General features: G+C 36.5%; 2 protein-coding genes and 1 long non-coding RNA gene across 13 annotated transcripts in view; 2 read left to right on the top strand and 1 right to left on the bottom strand.

The window, feature by feature from the left end:
• Window positions 1-1,442: 1,442 nt before the first annotated feature.
• On the top strand, window positions 1,443-3,118 carry LOC139974335 (uncharacterized). The gene is made up of 2 exons (XR_011795453.1): window positions 1,443-2,133; window positions 2,763-3,118. It is a non-coding gene; the product is annotated as an uncharacterized lncRNA (long non-coding RNA).
• Window positions 3,119-7,947: 4,829 nt separating this feature from the next.
• On the bottom strand, window positions 7,948-17,217 carry LOC139974342 (uncharacterized). 4 transcript variants are annotated; one of them, XM_071981416.1, is made up of 8 exons: window positions 16,058-17,217; window positions 15,286-15,362; window positions 12,945-13,106; window positions 12,344-12,634; window positions 11,564-11,764; window positions 11,251-11,455; window positions 9,284-9,366; window positions 7,948-8,095 (listed from the first exon to the last, which is right to left on the bottom strand). In XM_071981416.1, the coding sequence occupies exons 4-6, from the start codon at window positions 12,424-12,426 to the stop codon at window positions 11,371-11,373; spliced, it is 369 nt and encodes a 122-aa protein (XP_071837517.1). In that variant the 5' UTR covers window positions 12,427-12,634; window positions 12,945-13,106; window positions 15,286-15,362; window positions 16,058-17,217; the 3' UTR covers window positions 7,948-8,095; window positions 9,284-9,366; window positions 11,251-11,370. The 4 variants fall into 4 exon arrangements, with proteins under 4 accessions (XP_071837517.1, XP_071837508.1, XP_071837499.1 ...); XM_071981407.1 differs by having other exon boundaries at window positions 15,245-15,362; XM_071981398.1 differs by lacking the exon at window positions 15,286-15,362.
• Window positions 17,218-19,692: 2,475 nt separating this feature from the next.
• LOC139974356 (palmitoyltransferase ZDHHC21-like) overlaps window positions 19,693-27,724 on the top strand; it is a 35,692-nt gene continuing 27,660 nt past the window's right edge. For 3 of the 8 annotated variants that reach the window (XM_071981489.1, XM_071981499.1, XM_071981440.1), the window contains exons 1-6: window positions 19,693-19,726; window positions 21,455-21,727; window positions 22,932-23,030; window positions 23,314-23,425; window positions 25,031-25,169; window positions 26,450-26,566. In XM_071981489.1, the coding sequence (XP_071837590.1) occupies window positions 19,708-19,726; window positions 21,455-21,727; window positions 22,932-23,030; window positions 23,314-23,425; window positions 25,031-25,169; window positions 26,450-26,566 (759 nt within the window). In that variant the 5' untranslated portion in view covers window positions 19,693-19,707. Of the gene's footprint in view, window positions 19,727-20,026; window positions 20,330-21,417; window positions 21,728-22,931; window positions 23,031-23,313; window positions 23,426-25,030; window positions 25,170-26,449; window positions 26,567-27,724 lie in introns of those variants that run through there. The other 5 variants (XM_071981482.1, XM_071981463.1, XM_071981473.1 and 2 more) reach the window with 5 other exon arrangements.

The raw sequence follows: 27,724 nt of genomic DNA on the forward strand, positions 1-27,724 counted from the left end.
AGGCGAGAGCTATCCGACGATTGCCATCTGATTCAAATTTCTCAACTGTTTTCTCAACTTAAATATTATCTGCGTAAACAGGTTCTTAACTAGATGTTACAACACTGACAAGATCGGATCCTATAGTCTTTTTCGGCGGGTAGAGTGTTGAATGAAACGGCACGCGATAGAAATGACAGCCTAAATTAGAAGACTAGGTCACCTAATTAAGCCATATTCTTGCTACGTTCATTTCAATAGTTATTCCTGTCTAGACTCTTAAACTCGTCCAGCAAGCTTATGGATTTGAAATATGGGTGTTTTTAAAAAAAGATAACTTGGCCAAAAAAGTGTAGGCCCGGACCCACAGTGCTACATACTGGCTAAGCCCCTGATCATATGATATCATATTATCAGCAGATTTTGTTTCCTGTTTGAATTCTTTTACATGTTCTTTTACATAATATATCAGAAAGACAAACATAGTGCTCTTTTACAATTTTTCAAGTAGGATGATTCTTGTTTATTCCAATGTCTGGACTTTAATACATTTGACCAACTTAACTGATGGACAATATAAACTTTCATATTTTGGAATATAGCCAGATATGCAGTGGCCTAAAAACAAATATCGTTATCGCAGTGTATAAGCAGTGTAATAATTATTTATAGGAAGTGCGTATCACGTACGATTGCTAGCTTAGCTTCATAACATGCTGTTCGTGCAACAACTTAGGACGAATCATAGAAAGGATGAGAACGAACGTTGTCGACGTTGTTGTGCATACGGTTCGTGACATTCCATAGAGTGCGGTTAGGTAGGCAATATGTATTTTATTACGCAGTGGCCAACTGTAGGCTTGTAATAGGCTATAGGCTAAATTTAGCTAATTGCATCTGCCAAACTAAGTAAGTAGTTGAATCAGTAGGCGTGAATGTTACTACGATTATAATTGAGTTAACGGAGCTGACGAGTATTCAAGATCAAAAGAGCACTGACAAAATACCATGCTAAAAAAACAACAGTTTTTAAACATTTTTTTCGACACTGAAAGGGGGAGCGGTCGCTCCCCCTGCTCCCCCCTGGCTACGTCCCTGCCCCTGACAGGAGGAAAAACAAACGATTTTGCTGCCATGTTAATATACTCAAGGCATACCATCAAAGAGAGGATTCAGAGTCACCTCTGACATCTCTTCCTTCACCGGAAGTGAAATCTCTCAGTACTTATACTGGAGTTGCCCTTGCCACTGTCCCATGTAACAGTGATAAGCCAAGTTTGGATCATTTTTCTTCTCCAACTGACCCCTTTAAAACATCTTCCCAGATATTAATGTTAAGTTGCAAAATTCTGATGTTTTATGTTATCTTAGTGAGTAATTGTCTCACTTGTCTAAGCAACATTAAAATCGAGATGTCCGATTAAATTAATTCACATTTGATCATTTTTACCGACATTCCACGGAGGATTCATCTAGTGTGTCACAATGTTGATGTTGATGATGCTGTACCTATTAAGCAGCATCCATTATTTAGGTTAAGTCCTATTAAGATGAAACATTTACAAAATGAAGTTAAGTACTTGTTAGGAATATAATATAATTGAACCCAGGGACAGTCCCTGAAATTCTCCGTGTATTTTTGTTCCTGTCACGTAAGTGGATGCAAAATTCCTGGTATTGATATGCTTCACTGTGTGCATTGGAGCACCTGTATCGCATATAAAGAGTAACTAAATTCCGGGTTTCTCGGCTCCTTATTGTTGGTATGTTTCACCGAGATATATCGGAATACCTGTGCTTACAAATTGTAAGAGCCGTTACGTCATATTAGATTCGTGTTTTTTTTTTAGTTGATGTTAGGGTGGGGTACAGGAAAGTTAGTTAGTTGCATTCCATCTGGTAACGATATCACGTCGGGCAGAGAGGTAGTTTCTCCGTTATTGAGAACGGGAGTTATATATTCATAAAAAGGCAATGAGGTCTTAAATTGAGTTAGTATTATATTGTCAATGAGGACAATTTTGCGTATACTTGTTATTGAGAACAAGCCGCTACAATACCGTATATTCTCGACGCACGTGCTTTATTCGTTTGTGACAAGCGGAGTTTGCTGTATAGTAAACCAGATTACGGGCAGGCGACCCCCAATAATCTGTGAGTATTCTAAGTATTAATGTAAAATTGGTATATTCTAGGACCACATTAAATGAGAGAGTGTCATCATTTCGTAAATTTATTTGTAAGTAAACTGTATGATCCAAAGTGCTTGAATTGAAACGGAATTCTTAAAAGTGGTCGAATACCTAGTAGAAATGCTGAGACTAATACATGTAACGAGAGTTAGTTTCATTTTGTCGCATAATTGGTTTATTATTGAGATTGGATGGAATTTATATTTGATTGATTGATTTATTTGTTGTATCACGTGAATATATACAATGTGATAGGAAATCCTCTAAAAACCTTCAGATGGCTTAACAAAGTAGAGGTCTCCCTGTAAAGAAAAGGGAAGAGTAAACTAAGTATATAAGAGCCTTATTTGTTTGAGGAACAAGGGCAGATCTTTAATTTGTGGCGTAAAGAATTTTATTCTGAAAAATTTGTAAGATTATCTATAGAAAGCGAAGGAAATGCTATATCATGTTTACGTTAATGTGTCTCGTAAGGAGTGAGAGTTAAAATTTCCCTTATAAGTTGCGATCAATCGTAGTTTTGCTTCCGGAAATTGACCGTATGTTTAAAACAAATATTAGGAATGGTTTTGTTCCTCTGTTTGTCTACAGGGTTTTACTTTTGGTGACTCCAAAACTAACTGCTTGGGGTCACGGGGGTATTCTTCCGTGCCGATAGATGTGGTCTGGTCCACACTTTTAAGACGCCGGATACAGGTATCCTACTTTGACACGTGTGAAAAGCTGAATGGTTTGACTCCGCCTATAGCGACTACCTTGTGGGCGGTGATCTTCTGAAGCCTGTCCTAAAGCGTACTTTAGCAGTGTCAGTTAGCATAAAGGGGGTAGGATTCATTGGATAAGTATCCAAGGGGGTGTAGTTATTTTCATATGTGCATTTCTTTTATGTTTTCTTTTACAAATAATCATTGAAATATCTCGTGCCAATAAATCCATGAGAATTAAAAGCAGAGTGTTTGCGTGGTTTCTTGATTATCAATTGAGCGTTTCTTTCTAGAAAGGGTCACTATGTGTCACTTGTGACAGTTCCTAAACCCGATGGAAGTTTCCGGTTTTGCACCGATTATTGGATGGTAAATTCATTTACTCGCTCCGATTCGTATCCAGTTTCAAGAAATGATAACTGTATAAATCAAATATACAGTCAAAGTATGTAAGTTTGACATTTTGAAAGGGTATTGGGAAATTCCCCTTTTCAGAGGCCGCAAAAGGGAATTTCGGCGTTTGTTACCCCGTGCAGAGGTTTGACCTCCATGGTTACCCCAAGCTATTGATGTTTATTTCCAAAAGTTTGATTCAAACTTTTTTCTGATTCAAAAAGTGTGACAATTCTATAGTTTGAGTTTTTTTCCATAAAAATCTAGGCTCCACTTAGAAACAGGCCAGCATGTGACAGGGAATAGTGTCCGGGCGTCTCACGGACACTATTCCACGGGAATTGTGTCCGTAGGACAACTTTCTCGGGGGAATTGTGTCCGGCGGACAGTATTATCTGTCCGGACGGACACTATTAACTAGGAAAAAACGTCCGTGTGTGGTGATTTTCTGTCCGCGCGGACAGGATGAGAGAATTGCACGGATAAATGTGTCCTACAAGCTCTTCTGTATGGAAACGTAGTGCAAAAACATCAGGACAGCAAGGCTTCTTTGGAGTATGCCTTTTCATCTTAATTGCATTTCTTAATGGCAGGATTTATAGAGGAACTTTAGACCAATTTCACTACATGATGAACGGCTGAAATATATGGTCATTAATGATTTCTTGCATGATACTATTTGGACAGACACAAATGAATGGAAATATCAATTTGATTTAAAATTTATTGCAAATTTAATTCTCCTTCATGTTCTCTGCTGCATAAGATAAATACATTTCTAAAAAATGACAAAAGTGCTGCAAGACTCGTGCAACATCCTACGTCTATTGTGACATAGAACAACTGTATCTGTTTCTTTATTTTTAGTACAAGCTGTTTCAAATACTTTGTTTTATAAAAATCATCCAATTTCCCTTCTACTTTTAATACTAATGCTTGACAACCATTGACAATAACAGATAGCCTCACATCTAGTAACTTTTGAAATCTTGGGGATCTCAAGACAAAATGACATTCACATGGGAAAAAAAGGTTACATAAATCAAAGTAAACCATGCTTTGGCGTCCACAGTTGTAGCCTAGCAGTATTTGTTGGTCAGGCAATCAATTAAAGGAAGACTATTGTTAATCCAATTATCGACAGGCTGTGAATGTTAACTATGGTGAAAATACTTGGGAATTCCTTTTCATGTGATATATTTTAAGATTGGGCAATGCCTAGCTGGTTGGAAATGGTACTTGGGAAGCAATATAAAATCATATGGTATAGGAGCAGAGGGTTTGTGTAGGGTGTTTTCGTGTGTTCATGACATGTCAACCATTGAATCATGATATATTGCCTGCACAGTCAGGCAGTGCATTATTCATTAGAAGGTATTTCCAAACGAATATCTCACCATGCACAACTGGTATTGATAAACACCAAAAGCGTTTGTTGCTACGATGTATTGTTAATGGGCATAAAGGCCTCTAAGCTATATCAATTATTTTCAACAAAAATCAGCTGAAAGTTATGTTGCATTGGCTTCAAATATGCCAGATACTAAAATATGGTCACCTATGGTCAAAATTATTAAACTGTTTTTGTACCACCTGTAGGAAATTTACCTCACTGGGACATTCTGTCCTTTTGCATGTTCTTTTAAAATGTCTGAGAAAAATTTGGAGATTATAAAGACCTCAAGGAAAGTACTTCTTGATGTCACAATACAACTTTGTGGCCTATACAGACTACCTTCAAATGACATGCTGCTGGTCACACTAAGTATCAGGCTTAACATAAATACTGGGAAAGGAGGCTGTGTGAGAACCAGTTCTACTACACTCAGATTGTTTAGTGTTAGTCAAAGTACCTCAATGACTATTGTTCAAATGTTGGAAAAGAAAAAAAATCAATTAGAGCTAATTGGGAAATGCAAGCTGAAGCCAGTAAAATCATATTTGTACACAATTCACACAACTTGGTATCAGTTAACATTTCTCTTGCTTTTGTCTACATATTTGGCCCACCTTTTCCTTTGACATTAAATAAATATTCTTTGCACTAAAAGTTTGGTCTTGACACAGTCAACAGTATAATCACCTGAATCCTTTACTGGGGAGCATCCAAGGCCAGTCAACACTGAAAATAAAAATACACATACATACACATACATACATATACATATATACACACATATACACACACACATACACGCATACATATACACACATATATATATACAAAACGTACAAGTGCAGCTGTCTACAATAAATTATCCAGATTACCATTTTGTAAATAAAAGAGCAGCACGATAAATAAAACTATAATACTATCTATACACATTAATTCTGAATTTTGGTGTTATTGCTTTGTGTCTCAGATTATACCTAGTAGTTTCTCGAAGTAGAGAGTTAAGTTCGGTATGCAAAGAATGTCTGTCATTTCTTTGTATGCAATTTACACTTCTAATGAACTCATTTTTAGCAGCATTGTTTACAGTACTCATAAGAAAGTTAAATCTATATTAAAAATTCTAGAACAATACTTTAAAAAAAAAAAAATTCTCTTATTATCTTTAATTAGTAAAAAGTGATACCAAGCAGAAACAGCATATATTAGGTGTGGTAAGATATTGGCAGTAAAAACTCTTTTGCTTACATCAACATGAAAATATGGAACTATATACGATAGAGTTGAGACTATGAAGTACACCCGTTTAAGTATTCTGCTTATATGACCAGTGAAACTTAGTTTGTCATCAATACAAACACCTAGATATACTGTATGATGAGTGCGTTCTACTTCTGCATCTTTAATTGAGATTTTAGTTAACTTACATGATAAAAGACCTTTTCTACGAAAACGCTTATTCAGTTGCAACAACTACATAATGCATCACAGATAAAGAAACTATATCCCAGTTGTTACTTGCCTTGATATACTTGAATGGCATATGAGGACAGCTGTCAAGTAGCATGTACGCATAAACCAGACTGTGGTTTCTATGATCCAACATGAGTATCCTTTCATATGAATGGGACATACTGACACACTTGATCTTTAGTAATACAGCAAGAAGTGACAAACAGTATATTCACAATGACAGATGCTGACACAAATGACCACTGATAGCCTGCTTGTACTCACTCAATGTGATACATACTACAGTAAATATGAGATTTCTTCCAGCTTCCTCATCTTGAGATATCAAGTTTTAAAGGTTTACAAAATTTGACCACTGTTAATCTCCACAATAACAAAGGCCTCTTTTAGCCATGTGGTATACTTACAGACTAAATATGATATCTGTTCAGCTTCCTTTCTTGAACTTATAATTTTTACAAGGTTTTCACAACTTGAACCCTGTTTACCCTTTGACATCCACCCCAAAAATATAGGATATAATCAATATGATTCACATACATGCCAAATCTTACATTTTCCAAGCTTCCCTTCTAGAGATAGCGTGTTTGAAGCCAGGTGTCATACCGCACACACAAGTATTAACGCATAGGTTTATTAAATCAGCAAACAAATTAAGCATTGATATTGAGATGACGCAATATGACAAATCATTTTTTTCTAACCCATACCGTCACGACTCTAAGTTTATGCTTAGAACTAACAATGAATGTATGCTATATCAAGTGAGCTGGCTTCCCTCATCTTGGAAAGATAATTGTTCTGCTTGTTTTAGCCAGTTTTCTGTTAATTAGTACCTATTCGTGTGACCAAAGCAAAGCATAGCAGAACAGAATTTAAAAAATTAGATGGTGAATGTAAAAATTCCATTTACCTGAAGAAAGACGAACTAACTGCCATTTACTGTCCTGGATGTGACACATGAGTTTATAGATTACAACTACCAATAGAACAACTTCATTTCTACGTGTGGTAAAATATATGCTTGTTATGTGAGACTTTTGTTAGAATTTTGTCACCTTAGAGTCCTTTGAACTTCACAATCAACAAAAACAATCCCAGGATTTACTTATACCATCATTCTGACTGGAGTTCTCTGGGAACATTGCTCTTGATTCAACCTTACAATGCCATTACTAAATGCATTATAAGATAATAGAAATACTAATTCTATTCAGTATACTAATTGTGTGCACATTTTCCTCCTTGCCAGGGGGAGAAAAACAGACCCTTTGATATATATGGAGGGGGAGGAAGTGTGTGTGTGGGGGGGGGGGTTATGAATTGAATTGAAACCAATCTAGTGTGGTTTGAACAGAGGGAATGTGTGAATTAAATATTGCTTAATATAAGGACACTTATTGCCGGTTCCAAAAAGTGCTATCTGACGGCATTTATGCTTTGTTTTTCTTGTTGCTTGCTGTTTTTAATCTATCTTGCACATATAAACATACTTAAACTTTAAGCGGGATTTTTTTTTCTGGAATTGTCTATCAGTGGGGGTGGGGGGACAAACAATAACGATATGCATGAAAGAAAGAAACCTTTTTATCATAAATTATCAAGTTCTTGTCTTAACCACTGGTTGTTATACTCAAACACCTGATCATCTCCAACCTCATCATATTCAGCTTGGATAGCCTCCCTTCCTATCCTGGTGAAATGCTCTGACCCTTGGTACCAACCTGTACCTATACATAAAAGTTTAAAATTATTGACTGAATAGAGAAATTAATAAGTAACCACATTCAAGCTAAAAAAATCATATTGAAAAGATAATTGTGCATCAGGATCATTACTTTGGTAAGCTTTTGCGCAGTTGACTACAGGCTGCTTCAGCTTCTGTTTCGGTGCAACATGTGACAAGGTGGTAGAGATGGTCCACAGCATGAGAGACAAGAACGTCATTGAGGTAATTCAGCCTGCAGAAAAGGACGCATGAATAGTAAGCATTGCTTCAAAGTTACAGAAATTAAGTAGAAAGTAAATATTACTGTGAAAACATGATTTCAGCAATCATTACGAATGGGTACTTCAAATTAATGTATGTTGCAGCATTCGGTAATAACAAGGTGAAGCATTCAGACTAGCAATATTGTTTATTGCCACAAATGCAGATCTGATCCTCCATGAGCATGCGAGCATTCAGACTGTAGCAAATTGATCCCCCAATTGTGGGTCTGATCCACCGTGAGCATGTATGGAGTATATTCAGACTAGCATGTTGTTCGCCCTTGTGGGTCTGATCCTCCTTAACCATGCAATAATTTATACTATAGGACGTTGATCACCCAAATTGTAGGGTCTGATCATCCTTGAGCATGCGAGAATGCAAACTATAGCAAGTTGATCGCCCTTGTACGTCTCGTCCTACTTGAGCATGTGAGATTCAGACTAGCAAGTTGATCACCTCATTTGTGGGGTCTGCTTGATCCTCCTTAAGCATGCGATTATTCAGAGTATAGCAACTTGAATCCCCAAGTGTGGGATCTGATCCTCCTTGAGCATGCGAGCATTCAGATATACAGTATGGCAAGTTGATAGCCTATTGAAGTCTGTACGCATTCCTGTGTATTGTATCAAGGCCAAGCTTAGAGTGAGATCTGATCAAGTGTGACCTATGTGCAGCACTAAGGTCACGTCTCGACGTAAGTCAGTGTTAGATTCAAATTTTCTGGCAGGACAGGCCAACAGTTCAAGCACTCAATCACAGAAAGTAAAATTCATGACAAGGCAAGGCTTAGGGCGATAAACTTACAAACAATGATATGACCAGAAGGACTGGATCCCATTTTTCAATAAAAAGTTCCTTTAAATGCAGTGCTTAACCATTGAAAGTATACATATCATTACTATATAGCACAATAAAAGTTTGCAACAAGTAGCGAAACATCTAAAAGCGTTTGGCCGAGCGATGATGATAGGTAACAGGTAGAGCACCTTTATCATTAATATTAATCAATATTTGTTTCTGCTTGAATTTTGAGAGTTGCTTAAGCACTACAAAATTTTGCTTGTAACTGACAATGTATACCACTTAGGTTGGTATCAGTAACTGCATGATTATGGAGTGCATATAATCCCACTTTAATGAAATATTTAACACTTACTGTACTTCAAACTTTTTGAGTTTCTTCAATTGGTCATACAACTGCTTCTTGGAACTTGAAGAAAAACTGTTGCAAACAGATCTCTGTTGAATCAAAGCAAAGAACACAATCATAGCACACTGGAAACTTACTTAACCATGAATTGTAAAAATAGGCCTGGGGGGGTCTTAAAAAACAAATTTCCAGAGGACAAGAAATTCGGGCAAAAGTCCTGAAAAATTCGGGCAGCCTAAGAGGAGAAACTATATATATATATATATATATATATATATATATATATATCTATATATATATATATATATATATATATATAGATATATATATATATATATATATATATATATATATATATATATAGATATATATATATATATAAATATGCAGTAGCTTGCCCAAATCTTTTTCAAATTTTTGCCCGACAATTCATTGATTTTCTTTATTTAGCATCATGATGCCCGAATATTTCCGTGTAACACCACCGTAAGCACAGCTCACCTGGGCTACCACACTTTTTGCGCGATCAATTTTTTTTCTAACTAGTCAACTGTATATCTGGACATCTCCGACATGAGTGTATATAAGAAACATTTTCTTTTTGATGGAATGGATGGTTGGGGGGGGGGGGGGGGAGTGCCTACAAGCCTAGAAGTACAGGTTTATCATATTCTTTGTTACATTTTATACTGTTTTGTGAGACAAATTGCAGTCTCACCCGACACAGCGACATTATCCCGCCTACGTGTCGTTGAACAATGTATGTTTTTCTGGAGGTAGCTGAGTACTGTGTTAAAATAATAAATACGGTAACTAAATATGAGCTTAAAAAATATACTGTCCTATTTTTCCTCTTCAAAGTGATGTAACCATTTTTTCTTCTTCTAATTTGCCAAATTTTTGGGGAAGTGTCAATTTCTAAAATGTGAGATTATAAAATAAAGAATGTTTATATGCAACTTGCAAGGCCTCAGATGTGCCGTTTCCGGCAATCTGAGAGGCTTTTTTTGCCAACAATTTTCTTGTACGCTACGCGCCAACCGATGGTGGCGCTCCGCTTAGATAGTGTCACAGGAACTTTCGGGCACAAAACTTTCTGCCCCCCGAATTAAAATGGTCCCGTACGCCTATGACCTCGGCCCACAACATTAGGCTTCTGTACTCAATGTGGTACAATTACATACCATATGCGCAATCGTTCCAAGCTTCTGAGATATTATGTTTAGGAAGGTGCGTTAGTGTAAGGACAGGTTAGAGGGGAGTGAGGTAACTGTTTGGCATTTTTTGACTTCAAATGACCTTTATGACCTCCGACAAAATCAAAGTTTCTTTTACTCAATGTAATGCACTATCTTACCAAGTACGAGATCTGCCCAAGCGTCCAATATTGAGATACCATGTTTACAAGGTTTCACAATTTGACCCGAATGACCTTTGACCTCAAACAATACAATACGCTTCTTGTACTCAACAATGTACTCTTTTGCACAAACTATGGGATCAATCTAAGCTTCGATTTTTACAATGTGGGCGGTACAAAGACACGCACACACACGCCAGCATGAATAAATAGGTTACGATTATTATCAAAGCCAGGAAAGCTGCTCTTCAGAAGTTGAACATTAAATTGCAGAGTTTCAAACTGACATCACATAAAATTATCTTCTCAAAACTAAAACAAATGAAATTTAATTTCTGAAAACAATTGTCAGGAAACTGAAGTTTTCTTCTAATTAACTTATTCCCGTCTTTATTATTGTTGTCAATAATGATTAATTTGTTAGGCCATTAAGTCGAAACTGATTTATTGTGTGAAGACAGCTACAGCACTTTACCCTCACATAAGCCAGCAAATACTCAGAACTGATTAAGTTGCTGATTATTTTTAAGGAAATTCTGGAGGAATTATGCCAATCCTCCTCCTCCCCCACCCCCCCCCCCCCCAAAAAAAAAATACTGCAAAGAAATCTTACTTGTGCAAAATTCTTTAAGTAAAATTGAATTGAATTTCTTCTTCTGAGGAAGGCCTGTGGTACTGTTAATAAGTGTGTACAGTACTTTCTCATTCACAGCCTTCACTTCATACGGCCCAATTAGCCAAGAGTTTTCGAGCTTCCCTCCTCTTCGGGCATCCTTTCTTGCATTCCGTACGAGAACACTGGAACCAACTTCGAAGCTCTGAATAAAATAAAATCCAGCAGATATACGTAAACATCATAATACAATGCATATGTTGCCATTCATTTAATTACAACTTCAATGTACAACATAGCATTATATAATTACCTTTTTTGGTGCCTATTATCCAAATTCTTTTTTTGCCATTCTTGGGCTTTGCCAATATTTTCTTTCACAACACCTTTGATTATGTCCCGCGACTGTGACATGAGTTGAAAACCCCTCTCCCGCTGTGCATCGCTGCAGTCTGTAGTAGGAGCTTCTGGTTGGACAATGGAGTCTTCAATGTCGACTGGTCGCAATGGCTCTCTGGATATATGAAGATAAATTAACATTCAATTATTCACAACACTTTCTTGACTGAAGAATAAATAAATTTTTATATATTTTATTTTCACTATTAAGACCATTGAACCAGAAATTTGAGTCACATCACATACTCAAACCAGCACAAATATAAAACCCTTATATATATTCTGTGCTGTTATAGGTCCAACTTGCATACCAGTCAATTATGATAAATATATAGTATATGAAAAACAAAACCAATGTCAGTGGCATTAATTGCATGTATCTTTTAAATTAATGGGCATGCATTTACAGTTTAATGAATGTTCATATTTTGTACTTGCTGCAGAGTGTACCATATACAGGGTTAATATTTATTTGTTTAGATATTATAACTTAAATTGGGTTATTGATGGTCCTCTATTTAGCGTTTTTTCCCAGGACCTGGGATGTGTCAAATTAGATTTTATCGTACAGAGGACTGGTGTAGCTATGCAAGATTTGTCCAAACTCTCTTATCCCTGATTGCTTTTTCTCTGTATATGGCCTTAGCAAATGTAAATCTCTATTCAGCAATGGCAGGTTTAAATTATTACAAACCTTCCAAACATCACAGCAAAAGGTGAAAGACCTATTGAACCATGTCTGGCTGTATGGTACCCCATGAGAATTGAAGACAGCATTTCATCTCAGTCATGTTGGTTTTCATTGACAACCTTGATGAGTGACCTTTGCAGAGTTTGGTTGAATCTTTCATCAAGCCCATTGGTCTGTGGGTGGTAGCTAGAGGATTCTCTGTGGTCTACCCCTATCATGTCAAACAGGGACTTGTTCAGAGCATTAACAAATTCTCCTCTCTGGTCTGAGATGACAATTTTCATGCACCCAAATCTAAATAAATGGAAACATTTAAATAACTATTGTTAAAGTATTGATTACGAGTAATGTAATGAACTACTGGCATCTGCAGAATGGCTACATGGTTTAATCAGGAAATCATTTCAGCACTGATTTAAAAAAAAGTAAGTTAAAAGCACTGACCATATCCCACTAACATTTCATTGACATTAACTTAAGAAATAACTTCTATAAATTCCTGTAACCATTTGGCCGCTTTCTGGGTCACAGTTAAAACAGTGCAAATGCAGGTCTGCATAACTAATTCCATGTAAAGTAGAAACAAAAGTAGATGGATATTTACCTGGCCATGGTTTCAAACAGAAAGTTTGCAACAGTTTTTGCTGTTTTGTTTCTGTACAGCAACAGCCTCTGGCCATTTTGAAAAATAGTCACATAGGGTTTATATGATGTACTTATTTCCATTGATGGTCTCTGGAAGGGGTCCAATCATATCCACACCCATCTAAAAAAAGAAGTAAAATGGCATTCAGAACCATACACAATCTAATCATACGAACTGATATTCAGGTGATTTATATCTGAGTTTTGTAAAATGCTAAACATTCAATTGTTTTTTTTATTTTTTATTGTAACTCACACTGGAAGACTCTGTTACCAATTTTTTTCTTCATTACCAAACCTATTAGTTACTGACTTGTCAAACCCAGCTGTTATATGGAAGTCCAATGGGAAATCTCTGAAGTAAGATGCAAGTCACATACATTGATCTAGCTGACAACCTAGATGGTAATTGTCACTAGGGACTATCATAGGCCTGGTAACCATTTTCATCACCTTTGAATGTGGGGTGGGGGGGGGGGGAACAGATGTATAAGTACCTGGATGAGTGATTGATAGTTAGTCAGAAAATTGCCTTGGAATCTGTCAGTGAGATGACAGGGTTACACCTAACTGATGTAGGAAGCATACATTGGTAGTATAGGTACCTATACTTTGGTATCTATATATTGTAAGCATTTAGAAATGTTACAAATTAATCTTTGAAGGGAATTTGCAGAATTTTTTATATTAATGACAGAAATTCACACTGTAGAGTTACAGTATGCAAGGAAAGACTTCTTGGTTATTAACCAAGTAGCAAATTTTACTTAAATAGATGTTGAAATAAGCACATGGGTTCATTGGGGATGAATTTTGGACAAAAGGCTATGGCTCTGTTGGTACTTTAGTTATGAACTGCATATGAATGTACGTACCTAGGACATTTTCTCGGATACTTCTTTATGACAACAATTCAAGTACTGAACTCTGTTATGTTCATGTGTCATTCTTGCTTCATATCACAATTCAGTTTTCTTTTCATTTTGAAATTCATATCAGATAATTATGAAGTCCTATGTAAAGGTTTTCCTGTTGCTTTAATTATACGCAGCTAAAAAAAAAATACCAAAATGTGTTCTTAGCGAAATTTGTGTTTATGGCTGCAGTACATGAAAATTCCCGACAGTACTGCGAGTCATTAAGTCTACTGAATGTACCACCATCATGATCATCTTTAATATATGCTTAGTAAATTATAACTTTAAGAACAAATGAATGAGCTAGATCTTTCATTCTCTGGACAATCTCCACACATACTCCTTATACTCTTGCACTGGCCAACAAAGGGATGCAAACTTTAAGCATCGGTTGATAACTTGATATGCATATGGTGAATGACTTTGCAGTTACAATCATGCAAACAAATATTGCTTTTTGATGACAAAAAACAAAGTGATTTAGTGATAACTGTGCTGCTTGTGAACAGTATTTTCGACCCAGGCCTAGCATTAATAAGCTGAACGCATAAGGTGGTCCATATGTATTCCATTAACATGTAAGGCCTATGAGCTAGGATAGGTATTTGAAAAAAAAAAACATGTTACACAACTTCCATTGCAGATTCCATCAAAATCAGGTGTACATGTGCCTCCTGCTGAAATGCAGATGAAAATAATACTTAGGTGGTGAAATTGTCACCACTCGTGTCCTACAAGGACTCTTACAGAAATTGAAATGAACCTGATATTTCTATTGATTTAGCCACCTTCTCAGATCCCTTTCTTTCAAATTAGGGTCTTATACCAAAATACTCCTATCATTTGGTCAAATAAGTTCATGATAACATGTGGGATAAAATGAAAGCAAATTGTTGTGCATTTTTATTTGCTCTTTTTTCAATTGTTTCTCTCAACACCTGCAGCTATCCTCCTGAATAGAAATTTATTCACCCACCCTCAAATTTGTCAAAGAGATTACACTAGGCCTATATTAGTTTTTTAGGTCCATTCTGGTCACTATTCTAGCAATACTACAGTATATCACCAAGCAGTGTCTACATGTGATAATACATTGCAAATTTAATATAAATGATAAAAACTTGGTCCATGGAGCTATAATCCCAGGTTTATAGCTCCAGGGTTTAACCTGCACTAATTTAATTGCAACATTGTTTTGTGCATATATTAACAACCTTAATTACTGTGGAAGAATGTTTAATGAATATTCATACCATAACCATGTACATGTTTGCATAATTAAAATATCACCAGCAAAGAGGCCCATTAAACTTATTAAAAATTATTAGCTAACACAGCTAACCTTCTGACAATGAAGTGATGGGCAGGTGGCCAACTGATTACCTATAGCATATATTCGACCTGCTGCAGTGTCTGTGCACATCCCGGCACCAATATATTAAAAAAATATGGGAAAACCTCTCAAAAGAAAGAGATAATAAAGTAACACTCATTAATTTAATTGATCCTCCAAATGTACAAGACAGGGACCCCCCCCCCCTCTCCCTTGCTACCTTGTGTTTTAACTAGTAAGGGGACTAATCCCAGGACATATCTTTCAGAAATTCTGAAAAGTCCTATCCTGAAGATTTTTTTTTTTTTTAACCTAGCAATTTCAAACACATAATCATTATTGAAATTAAAAGCTTGTATACTCATGGTAGCATGGGTACACAATACACAGCTGATATGTAACTGACAGCTGATCTGGGAGTTTTGGCAGCTACAGTACCAGAGTAACAAAAATTATACCAAGTAGGCTTTATTTCAGAGATTGCCAATCGGAGTGGCTTGAATTTGAATAAAGCAAATTATTTGCAAATAGGGTTAACTCTCGAAGTCCTACTCCTAGGCTACAGTAGGCTAGCCTATAGTAGCCTAATACTATTCGTGTCTTGCCGACTAATTATGCATCACGATATTCTCTAACACTAATAAAGTTTAGACTTTTCAGTTCTACTCTTAGGTGATTACAAATAATAAAATATACCTATAATCTGCAAGGCCCAAATGGCCAATGCACTTAGTTCAAGTTATATGCATATCTATGGAATCATTTTCTTTAGTGGAAATAATTCCTAAAAGTTTTATACAAATAAACAAATAATACACTTACCGCCAAACCCTTCTTGTAAGCTTTAATTTTGTGGGCTTTGGCCAAGGGCCTATCTTCGTTGCCATGTGGGCCGACGTAAACTAGATCGGCATCTCCCGTCAGTCTAAAACTCTTCGATCTTCCCCTTATCGATCTTTCTAGATTTATCGTAGACTTTTCAGGGTACAGTCCTGACGAAAGATATTTTCCAATGATAATGTAGGCCTACTCGTCATCGGTATCCAGGTCAGGAGAAGTCATCTTGTAATATCAGATCGGGCTAAGTAAGTTAACGGTCTCAACTCTTAATGCAATTACTGTGCGTGCATATATGCAGCTACTAAGAAATTTTGGGCCTGCGACATGTAACGACGTAGACGGCACATTCGGCTTACTTCACCGAGTAAACAGCAGTATACATTTTACAGTAGAATGCAAATACGCATGTCACACCTAGAACGTAGAGCGGGAGATTTCCACATTTCCCGCGTACTGAATAAAATATATCGACTCTGACCAGGGAGTTTTTCCATAACAACTCCCTGCTCTGACCCCGGATTTGACCTCCATGCTCCGGATGGCGGGGAACTATCACCGCCGCGTATCGGTTAAAATACATTTACCTTCGACCTACATGGTTGATCTTTCTCCAACGTTTAGAAATTCCGACCTTCCAAACAACTACCAGAATGGTAGTAACGATTGATAAGCAGCAGAGTCAGACAGACATGACTAATTAGTTCGGAAGATAAGTTTAACATTCATTATGCAGCCTTCTGACAGTCGACGATCGAAATAGAGCGGACAGCGTCCCTCTGGAGTGTAGTCTCCATGATAATAATAACATTTTGCCGCCTCTTCCCACAACAGTCGACACTCGAAGTATTAGTTATACTTTAACCGAGTTTTGAGGGTGCATGCTGACCGATATATAACATTGTCAACCTGGTCTTCGCTAGTAAATTACCTCCTTTTAAGTAATAAGGGAACGTAGATAGGGCCAGAAATGTTTGTCACTCAACAGAACCACGTTAAAGCTCTTTGAAGAGAACCCGGACACTTTCCACGGTGGCGTAGAAAGCAAGGGAAAGTGTCCCTGAGACACTATTCACGCAAATGAGACACTATTTCCTAGTAATATGTGTCCTACGGACGCCCGGACACTCATTACTGCCACACCAGCACCTTCATAAATGGTCTGGAAGCCCAACACATAAAACAAACCAGGGCTATTGAGAATTGGACATTTGAATTATCATCGGAATATTGCCAAAAACCAGTCCAAAAAAAACGAAAAATTTTCAAAAACTCTTCAATGTTTCAAAAAATCACATCACGGTCACCCAACACCCTTTTCCAAAATGTAATAAATATTATGTTTTTTACAAGCTTCCTTACAAATGTATATCAATGAATATCGGCATAGCGCCACTAATTAGTTGTAAGAAATCTTAACAAAATGGGTACGGTGCACTTGTGCGTGTATATACGTGTATTGTATATACGTGTATTGTATAGCCTGGAGGAGGGGGCGTGCCCACAGTTCTTACGTCAATCCTTATATCTCGGTCATCTTTCAACCAATTTCCACAGTTTTAACCTCAAATGATAGGAAATATTTTAAATAATACTACTTTAACATAAAGTACACCAATTACAAAAAGTTTACTACTATTGATCGTATGTATTCCAAAATAAGCTATTTGGGGACATTATTTGCATATTTGCATACATAATTAGCCGAAAATTAGTGAAACATATCACAAATGAAATCAACAAGTTACCCTTTCCATTGATATAAAGGTTCTTGTACAAAATATTATTCTGAATTGATGTATTGAGTCCTAGAAAAAAATCACTTTCTGCTGAAATAAACTCGGTCACACTACAACGCAGAAGAGTTATTCGCCACGCATCCGGAGACCTGACTTAGAAGTAAACAGTCAATATTTTCGATTTTTTTTTATTATTACATGTTAAATACTACGAGTTAAAGCATATTTAATAAAAAAATTGGCTATTTAACAGGGATGTGTTATGGGCATGCTTTACCTCTTGCATATTCATGATGCTATATTTACTGATGACGTCATCTCTAACGTCATCGCCCTCGTAACCATATCTGACATCCATCCAGTGAATTGAAGTTCACCCCGTTATAAAAAAATGAATTGTCCTTGAATGAACTTTTAATCATTTATATTTCCGCGCCGCGCCTTTTGATGAAGCACTCTTTATCTCGGATCATCGCAAAGGCCCAGCTCTACGACACCATCGAGTTCATCAACTTCAGACCCAGTCTTTATAGATAAGTTATTTCTTTCTCATCTGGCGCTTTAGGTTAACTGTACTCTTTGTTAATCACTTATTTGTACCATTCACCTTTATCATCCATATCATTTGTAGAATATAGAAATATGATTATTCAAAATAACATACAAAACCTCGTCCATCTTTTCTCAGTTTTATGCTGTTAACACCCTTGGAAACTCTTTTGGCAGGAATAAGAATTATTAACATGTCGTTTCCGTAACACGAACCTTTAAAATTCCTATGGGTCTATACATAGTCATTTTGTTTCATAAGAATACATGCAATAACATAGTAACAAATTTGGTACTAAGTTGGCGTTTTATCCCTCCGCTTTGGCCATTTATTTGGCCAGTTGCGTCACAGTAAAACTGGCAACCCTTAAAGGTATCCTATACAGCTCGATATGGTTACTGCATGTGTGGGGAGCTTCAAGATCATGATGACCAGGACATCAGCTGTAGCTGAGATCAGAGCTGTACTGTCGCCGGGAAGCGAAATTATTTTCCCCACTTCGACGCGGCCATATTAGCATAATGGGCGTGGACTATCGGTCGTTGTTACGGCTTATTGGTCCCTGTGACATATTTCATAAGCCACGCCCATGTGGCCGCGTCAAAGTGGGAAAAATAATTTCGCTGCCGGGAAGCGTATTTTTTTTCCCAGGACGAACGTGGGCATCGGCCAATCAAATCCCTGGATTCCAAACATGTGACGCTTTTTCAAAAAATCATGTTCTGAATCTTTTTTCCTAGTTTTGACCCCAGATTATGAACGACAATCCTGCAATTTCATAGAAACTGTATCCTTAAACCACTTTCTAAACCCTAACTCTGATTTCAAACGAATTTGTAAATTCCTGAAAAACCTGAAACCCACGTTCGTCTTGGAAAAAAAAACGCTTACCAGCGCGTAATAAAAACAGTACATCTTGACATAGCTTAATTGATAAAGTTGACATACATCACTCGAAATGGTGAAATCGTGTGCCGCATTTGGGTGCCAAAATCGTCAAAAATGTGGCAGTGGACTGCAGTTTCACAGGCTCTTAGGAAGCGATAGTAGAAGCAATTGCAAGGGAACCTAATTAATGTACTAGTGTCGTCTGCTCAGCTGCTGTATTGTTATTCACTTGACCCTCGATAGGGTTAGCCTAAGCCCCAAAGACCGGATACGACTGTCCTTACGGATGTTATATGACTAAAGCACAATTCTCCGAAAATAAATGTTTGGAGTGAATCGTACGTGCTACAAAAAGTATAGGTTGATTATCGGCGAACTTGCAATAGAACATAAAACAAAGTTGTTTACGAACTGCGCCATCTATTTTAGGGGTTGTCAGGCAATCAGTGGAACTGAACATGCCTTCGGATTCCGAAGGTAAGTGAAATGTACCCCCTTATAATTTTGCTCTTCATCAAGCATCTTCTATCATGTATCTTGTTATTGGAGATAATAAAACTCATCTCTCAATTGCAGATCTTCTTTGTGATAGGCTTGATGCGCGAGTCTAACCCAATGCATCTCTCATTATATCCATAGTTTTTGTTCATATGGAGTTTTAGTTTGTTCCTTTCATGTAAAGATGCAAACCTACATCTCCTTGAATTTCCCACGTTCGTCCTGGGAAAAAAAATACGCCGCCGGTACTTTCTTGTCGTACAAGCAAAGCGCCACCAGTTGGATGAGTTGCTTCAGTATATGTCACATTACGTCATTCTTCCTACTACTAACGTCTATGCATTTATGTCACTCGTAGTATATGCAGTACGTTCACTTACATTCGGAAATTCCCTCAGTAACTGTTCATCGTGTTATTGATGTAAGTCTGCCGCAATCTACCATTTACACCTTATTCAACTGTATTGGCCAGCCAGCTTTATCTTAACGTGAGTTTAAATTAAACACAGTAAACTATGAGAAACGTTTTCTGCCAAAGCTTTCAAAATTTCGTATGAGGTAACAGTGGTAGCAGTTCCACGAGTAAGTCCTAAGCTCGAGAACACAATGAAATGTATAGGCCTACACTGTACTGGCCCGAAGGTGCCAGTTAAGAGTTGCTATGTTTAAAACAACTGATTGTATTTCATTTTTAACTCAGATATACATCTCTTTCACAATTTTTTTTTGAGGGCTTCGACATTGTGGCTGGGGATAATCTTAACTCAAGTGATATCAAGCGTTGTAAATGTAAGCTCTTCAAGGGACCACCTAATAATATTTTCACCCAACAATTTCAAGAATGAAATGGAAGCACTGATCTTGTTGAGCCCTCCGTGCTTGGCACTTAATAACCACTGGTGGGAATAGTCAATAGCGTACACTGTACTCTGATGGGATATTTAATAAGTTAAAGTTAAATATTTACAAGATTATTGATAAGTAATATAAACTTCAACGATATGTTTCATGCAAATTAAATGAAGGCTGTACTTCCACAGTACTTGGCAGTAGCCACAAATGTTATGAGGACATTTTAAGTTATCTAAGCTATGTACTGTACTTGTTGGTTTGATGAAGTATTCTCAGGGTTACGTTGCTGGAAGTGTGACTTAATGAAACAAATAAATTTAATAGAGTTGTATTTTCTGCTAATTTTGTTTACCTGGTGTCAGGCAATTTTCTTTAAAGGGTGTGAAGACTCGCGCAAAAAGAAACGTCTAATGCCGGTAATCTGACCTAGTTTCGAATGAGGTGTAACAGGAGTGTTAAAAACCACCATCGATCGCGAAAATACACACACACAGCTTGCTACCATCGGTAATTAGACACTAGTATACATAGTCAGTACATACAGCAGCGGTCAATACACACAGCACAGTGTACAAACAATACAGCGATGGACATCTCAGGTCCAGCTAAAGATAACAAGGTATCATGTTTCATTACTGTACTGTCTGCATTTTGTAGCGACACGAACAAAACGTCACTTGCAAGCAACAGAAAGTTAACTTTTCCAGATGACCGCACACGGTTTGGGGCGAGTCTTCAATGCCTTTAATTACTGTAGATCTCCTAGAATCTTACAGTATTATCAGCATTGTACTTTCATCTTGTCTTTGTCTTCTCAGATTTTTTTTTTTTAACTGTTGGTTTTTGAATAAACAGTTGACCTAGGGATGTCATTTGAGCAACAGTTTGACATTGTCAACTTCCTGAGAGAGTCTACAAACAAAGAAATTGAGAATGAGGCTGCCTACTTCAGAACGTCACCAAACATCATCTTTCTCCCAGGAGGCTTTCAGTTTGTGCGTCATGTGAGAGGCTACTTCAGTATGGGATCAGTAGTCCTAGCATGGGCGTACAATTCATACATCATACCGAAACTTGTTCTTTTCCCTCTTTGGAATGATGGATATTTATCATGGTTTCCTGTGTTTGGTAAGGTTCTCTTTTTCTTTCCAACTTTTTTTTCTGGACAACACTATATTGCATTTGGTTGATACAGGACTTGATGGAGTAGCTGTTCATTTTTACTGACATCTTTGAAGTCTAAAGTCTTCACCTAAATTAAGCTTTAACCTCAATTTAAGTTTGGTTGCAACCATTTTAGATAGTTGTCTGAAACCTACTGAAGTATTACTCAAAATAGGATAGAATATTAAGTCTGGAATCTTTCAATAGTTCCATCGTTTGGAGTATAAATTCGTCAACAGAATGTCTTTTTCATATACTGTAAGGTTGTAATCACATAGATACTGTATCAACTGACAACATTTGACTTGCCAAACTAAGCAATTTTCTTGTTATGAGATACGAATAATAAAAAACATATGTTCAAATCAATATAAGTAAGTAAGTAAGTAAAACTTTATTTCATCCCAGAAGGGAAAATACAAGCTCGCATATGTACATATAAGACAAATACAAGATGATAAAGAGTAAGAAGATATAAGAATGACAAACATGAGAGTATCAGAGAATTAAAGTATAAAAGTTTAAAGGCGTGATGAAAAAACAAATGTAACACCCGAATAGATATGTACAAATAAGACAAATACAAGATGATAAAGAGTAAAAAGACATAAGAATGGCCAACATAAGAGTATCAGAGAATTAAAGTATAAAAGTATAAAGGCGTGATGATAAACAAATATATAGAAAGATTGATAAAAGTTGATATATAATACAAGCTCTGTATAATTTATGTGCAGGGACTTGACTCTGTGTAAAGAAGTGCAATGAAAGATATCATTTAAAGGTTAAATGATCCAACCGTTAATTTATTTAATCGACATATTTGTGATGAACATATATACAAATGATTTACTATATATATTAAGTTGTGAGGTAGCAGTCTTATAAATTTCATGAGTGGCTTTATAGAACTAGTAAAATCAATTTGTTTCTTCAGATTCATTATTTGTAATTAATTATTTATATAACTCAATATTATATACATTCATATCTTCATGTGGACTTGTTACAGTAAACATGGTTGTTATGGAAATTATAAAGCTTTTGGTTAAATTGCTTTTTGTGGAAATAGAAAGAACAAACTAAAATCTTGAAAATGTTGTATCATGTACACAATAATATTGCTTTTTTATTGCCAAAAGTATCTTACATCTGTTTGATTCTCCAGCCTTTTGTTTCTTGGCGTTCGCAACTGGATCGCTACTCTTTCGGTCGATAAGCTCTGACCCTGGCAGGATTCCATTTGATACACGACCAACCTCAGCAGGTATTTTAGCTTCCTTCTATGGAGTCAGCTTGATATTTCTTGTGTAATTTGATCTGTGAATGGCTAGAAGGAGAGAGATTGGTTGGGAGCAGATGGGGTACTATAAAAGGAAGTAATAGAAATTTTTGCAAACTTTACAAAAAAGCAATTGTCACATAAACAGGAATCTTGCTGGTCCGTAGAAATTAGGTCGATGCTAATTACCACGTGCCATAGGTATGAATAGTTCCTACTTTTATTCAATCTGTATTTTGTATGTATCTTCTATTTTCCTTCCTTCCAGACAAAATGAATTGGACTCACTGCCAGAGATGTCTCATTCAAAGACCCTTAAAATCTCATCATTGCAGCAAATGTCAGAGATGTGTCCGTAAGATGGATCACCACTGTCCATGGTAAGAACCGATGCATTGGAAGCTGCACCATAGGTGTCACACAGGGAAGGGGAAAGGGGGTGTCACACAGGGAAGGGGCAAGGGGGTGTCATACAGGAAAGGGACAATGGGGGTGTCACACATGGAAGGGGCAAGGGGGTGTCACACGGGGAAGGGGCAATAGGGGTGTCACACAGGGAAGGGGCAAGGGGTGTCACACTGGGAAGGGCAATGGGGTGTCACACAGGGAAGGGCAATGGGGTGTCACACAGGGAAGGGGCAAGGGGGGACCTGTGGGCAATAAAATACAGAAATAACAGAAAAGAACTCTTGTTAAAAAATATCCCCAGCTCATAAATGTTTACTGGTTTGCAATTTACCAGTTAACTGATTGATTCTTTTTACCCGTTGAGGGGATAATTTTTTGGATTATTAACTGGTTATGGGAAACTAGACGGCTGTTTCTCCCTTCCCCCTCCCCCCTCCCACCCCTTGGATTTTATCCGCAAACTTCCTTCTTAGTCATACAGTAATAATGGCTAAAAGTCACTGCTATGTGACCATGAAAGCACTCAGTAATGTTCAGTAGCAAATGACTGTGATTTTTTTTTTGGGGGGGGGGCGGGGGCGAGGCACAGAATTGCATCAAGATTCAATCTCAAGTATTGATACAACATTTTAACACCAACTGCAAACTCCCAGTCAACCTAAAACCCTCTTTCACTTGCCTGTTGCATATATTATTGTACATATTTACAGCATAAACAGGCCTTAGATGTTCACAAATTTAGCCACTTATTAAAAAGTCCCAGTGCAGTTAGTATCTACTGACCAAAATAAAATATCCGCTTGTATTTTCATTAAATTAACATTAACCTTAACAAAACCAACATTACTTTTGCATGGGCAGAAAAAATGCAAGTGCTATTTTTTTTTTTTTTTTACCTACTGGCAAACAGCAAACTTCACTGGCATTAAGCCTGGTGAAAATCTGAATTTTGAAGCCCTGCATAAATAAGTAAAACAATGTGAAAAGTACAGAGAAAGTAAATCTAGAAGAGAAATGAAATATTATATTGATTTAAGTACAGTCAAGGCTTGCCATACTTACCTGCACAGGATACAGATATCTTTTTATTAAATTAATATTTTTGGCCGTAGCTTTGTCATACTGTGTATCAATATATTTTGTCTATTAATGCTACTCACTATTGTTGCGCGTATTATTAACATGATTAATAAAGTTGTGCGAAGTGAATAGCATCTAGAAAGTCAATCTAGAAGAAGACTGAAATAAAAATAACAAACTTTCTCAGGCCTGCCAAACATACCTGCACAAGAAAGAGAATATTTCGATGTTGTGTGTGTCAGTGTGTGTGCGTTTGTTTTGTATTCTGACCGAGGACTTGAACAAAAGAATTCCAGGTCCTCGGTTGTGATTTCTAAAGAATCACCACATCCTCGGAAGAATTCTATTGTATGGGGTCTTGTTAAGGACGGTTAGGGTACGTGGATTTGAACAATGGAAAAAACAATGGAGTCCTCGGTCTGATTGTAATACAAACATTTGTGTGTGTGCGTGTGTAGCTTACAGAGCTTACAGATGTCTCTTTTCTTCATTGACAGGGTTAATAACTGTATAGGAGAGGATAACCAGTGGCTCTTTCTTCTTCTGGTGTTCTACGGATCTTTACTCAGTTTATTCGGTCTGACGGTAGACATCCTGTATTTTTATGTCTTTCCCAAATGTCTGTCTTGCCCAAGGGTAAGCTTCAGAAACAGTTTCTTTTTCTTATTTCTTTGAAATAAATAGCTAAACATTGATCAGTTGTCTTTCACTGCTGTAATATAAGTAGGATCATGATTCCTACGATTCATGTAATGCATTTGTTCAGGTCAAAAGTTGATGACCTGTTCATACTCCAAAATATATCACGAGCATCAGATGTAAACGAACCATATATGGTTAAAACAAACGCATTGCATATAGTATTTTTATGTATTTGAGACAGCTAAACAACTAACTACAAAAACATTTATGAATTAGGTGGGCAGTGGTAGCTTCTCAAGTAGAAGGTGAGGATACTGGGTTGTTTCATTTTCCAAAGTTATTTTAATCGTTAGGGGTAGTTTACCGATGTTCCCATTAAACTACTTAAGTAGTCAATACTAACTTGCTATGTAGGCATATTCATATATATATATTATGTACACAAGGATGGGTTCCACTACTACATTATAGTCGCACAGGCTTGTGGGGCAAATATCAATTTCATAGTAACGTAGCACAAGACTGCTATAGTTTTGCTCATCGCTATAGCTAATCTGTACTTTACTGGAGTATGAACCAGCCTAAGGTCATATTTGTAGAGAGAGGTTTACAGTGCAGGGAATGATATAGTTACCCTGGTGGGCAGGAGTAACCGTCGATACCTCTCCGACCAGCACTGGCCGAAAGCTACAACTAGTAGACTTAACATCCATGATCAGTAACAGATTTCTAGACATTTTAACATAAATGACCCAAAATAGTCAAAATGTTGGGGAAAAAAGCAAGCAGCAATCAACAGGTTCCTGGGTGCCTGTGAGTGAGTAAGTTCCACATATCTGACTTTATAGCTTCAGGAACATATTAAATGACTTTCAAGATATCTTTTCTTATATTGTCTGAATTGGTTAGAGTTGCAGTCAACTTTCTGATACTGAAGGTGAAGGAGATTCTGTTCTAAAGTCGTTAGTTTCACCTAGATATGGAAATATAGTTTCAGTACAAGAAAATAGGTGTTTCAAAAGGAGGGGTGCAACCTACGATATATGGAGGTCATAGATGTAGATTTCAATTCGGTACAGATGTGTGTACCGATCAAACGATAGGTCAAAGACACTACAGATCATACGTAGATAGTGATATTTTGAACTTGATCGGACGATCAAAGTCGACTTGAATTGTAAGACGTTATTTATTCTGTATATTTCTCATCTTTGATATGGTTGAACTTGATTCTATTAGCTTCTTGTCATTACTTTCTTTTACATTTTCCTCAGGATTCGTTCTTCTTTGTGCATCAGCAGTTTCTAATGTATGGAGTTTTCATATCTGGTTGTGGGCTTCTCTTTGTCTGTTCGACACAGACAATCACACAGAGTGCTAACATCATCCTGGTATGTCCCATTCCTCTGGTTTTCAAAGTAGCTTTTTATTCATGACATCTTGTCAACAATTTTTGCAAAAGACATATACAGTGCATTGAAGATGGCAGTGTTTCAAAACTAATTCACCCTCATAGATTTTAACATCGAGTGATGGCTAATATATTTTTGTACGCTTTAATATTTTGAAGGTACATTTTATATTTTGTTCATCTTTATATTTTATAGGAACGTTTTCATATCTATATGTATATTATTATACGTCTTATATGTTGTTTACAATTTTTCATGTTTTGAGCTCTTATTATCAAGCAATTTCCATTGTATTTTTATATGATTGGCCGAATAAATATCTATCTATCTAAGGAGTGAGTGAATAATTACATTGCAAGGACACTTGTTTTTCATATCACCTCTTATCGCATGCCAACAACAAATTACACAAAACTTGTAGGTTTTCAAACTGGCAACTAATTTTTGGGAAATGAAATTTGACTGGGCAAGCTATTGAAGTATGATATTGTGAAATTTTAATATCGGATAGGATCAACAATTTTTATCAAAAATTAAAATCAAAAGACTGCTTAAACACTTTGCAACTGATACCCTCTCTTTCTCGCTTGTGATTGTACTATCTTCTCAGAATATCCTCAAGCTGGTTGCAAATTTGCTAGAAATGAGCATTCCATTTTTATGCAAATGAATTGATGGGAAAAGCCAACACTGTTGAATTGTTTTAACACCATCTTTAATATCTGGAAGGTATCATAACTTTTCTCGGCACCAAACAGTTAGATATCATATCAAATCTTCTTCACAAACTATAATAACTTATCTGGTAATGCATGTGTTCATTTCTTATCATCTATATTTATATATAATATTAATATATATATTATATAAATTGCATTGATTGATTGATTTTTCTTAATGATTTTTTTTATTTATGGTGAATTTATTTGTGCTTTGTATCAGAATAGGTCTTCCAATTTTCATTGCAGGTATTTTTTTTTTTTTTAATTTCTTTTGCTTTTGTTAACTTCTGGTTAAAATGTTGTAAAAGTCCTGTGAGAAGGAATTGAATTGATACAAGTATGTAAACCTTGAAAACTTTAACTTTTAGCGCAAGGTACGATTGGATTGTTGCCAATTATTGGTATCCTTTCATAC

The sequence above is a fragment of the Apostichopus japonicus genome, chromosome 2, assembly GCF_037975245.1.
Source record: "Apostichopus japonicus isolate 1M-3 chromosome 2, ASM3797524v1, whole genome shotgun sequence".
Lineage (NCBI taxonomy): Eukaryota > Metazoa > Echinodermata > Holothuroidea > Aspidochirotida > Stichopodidae > Apostichopus > Apostichopus japonicus.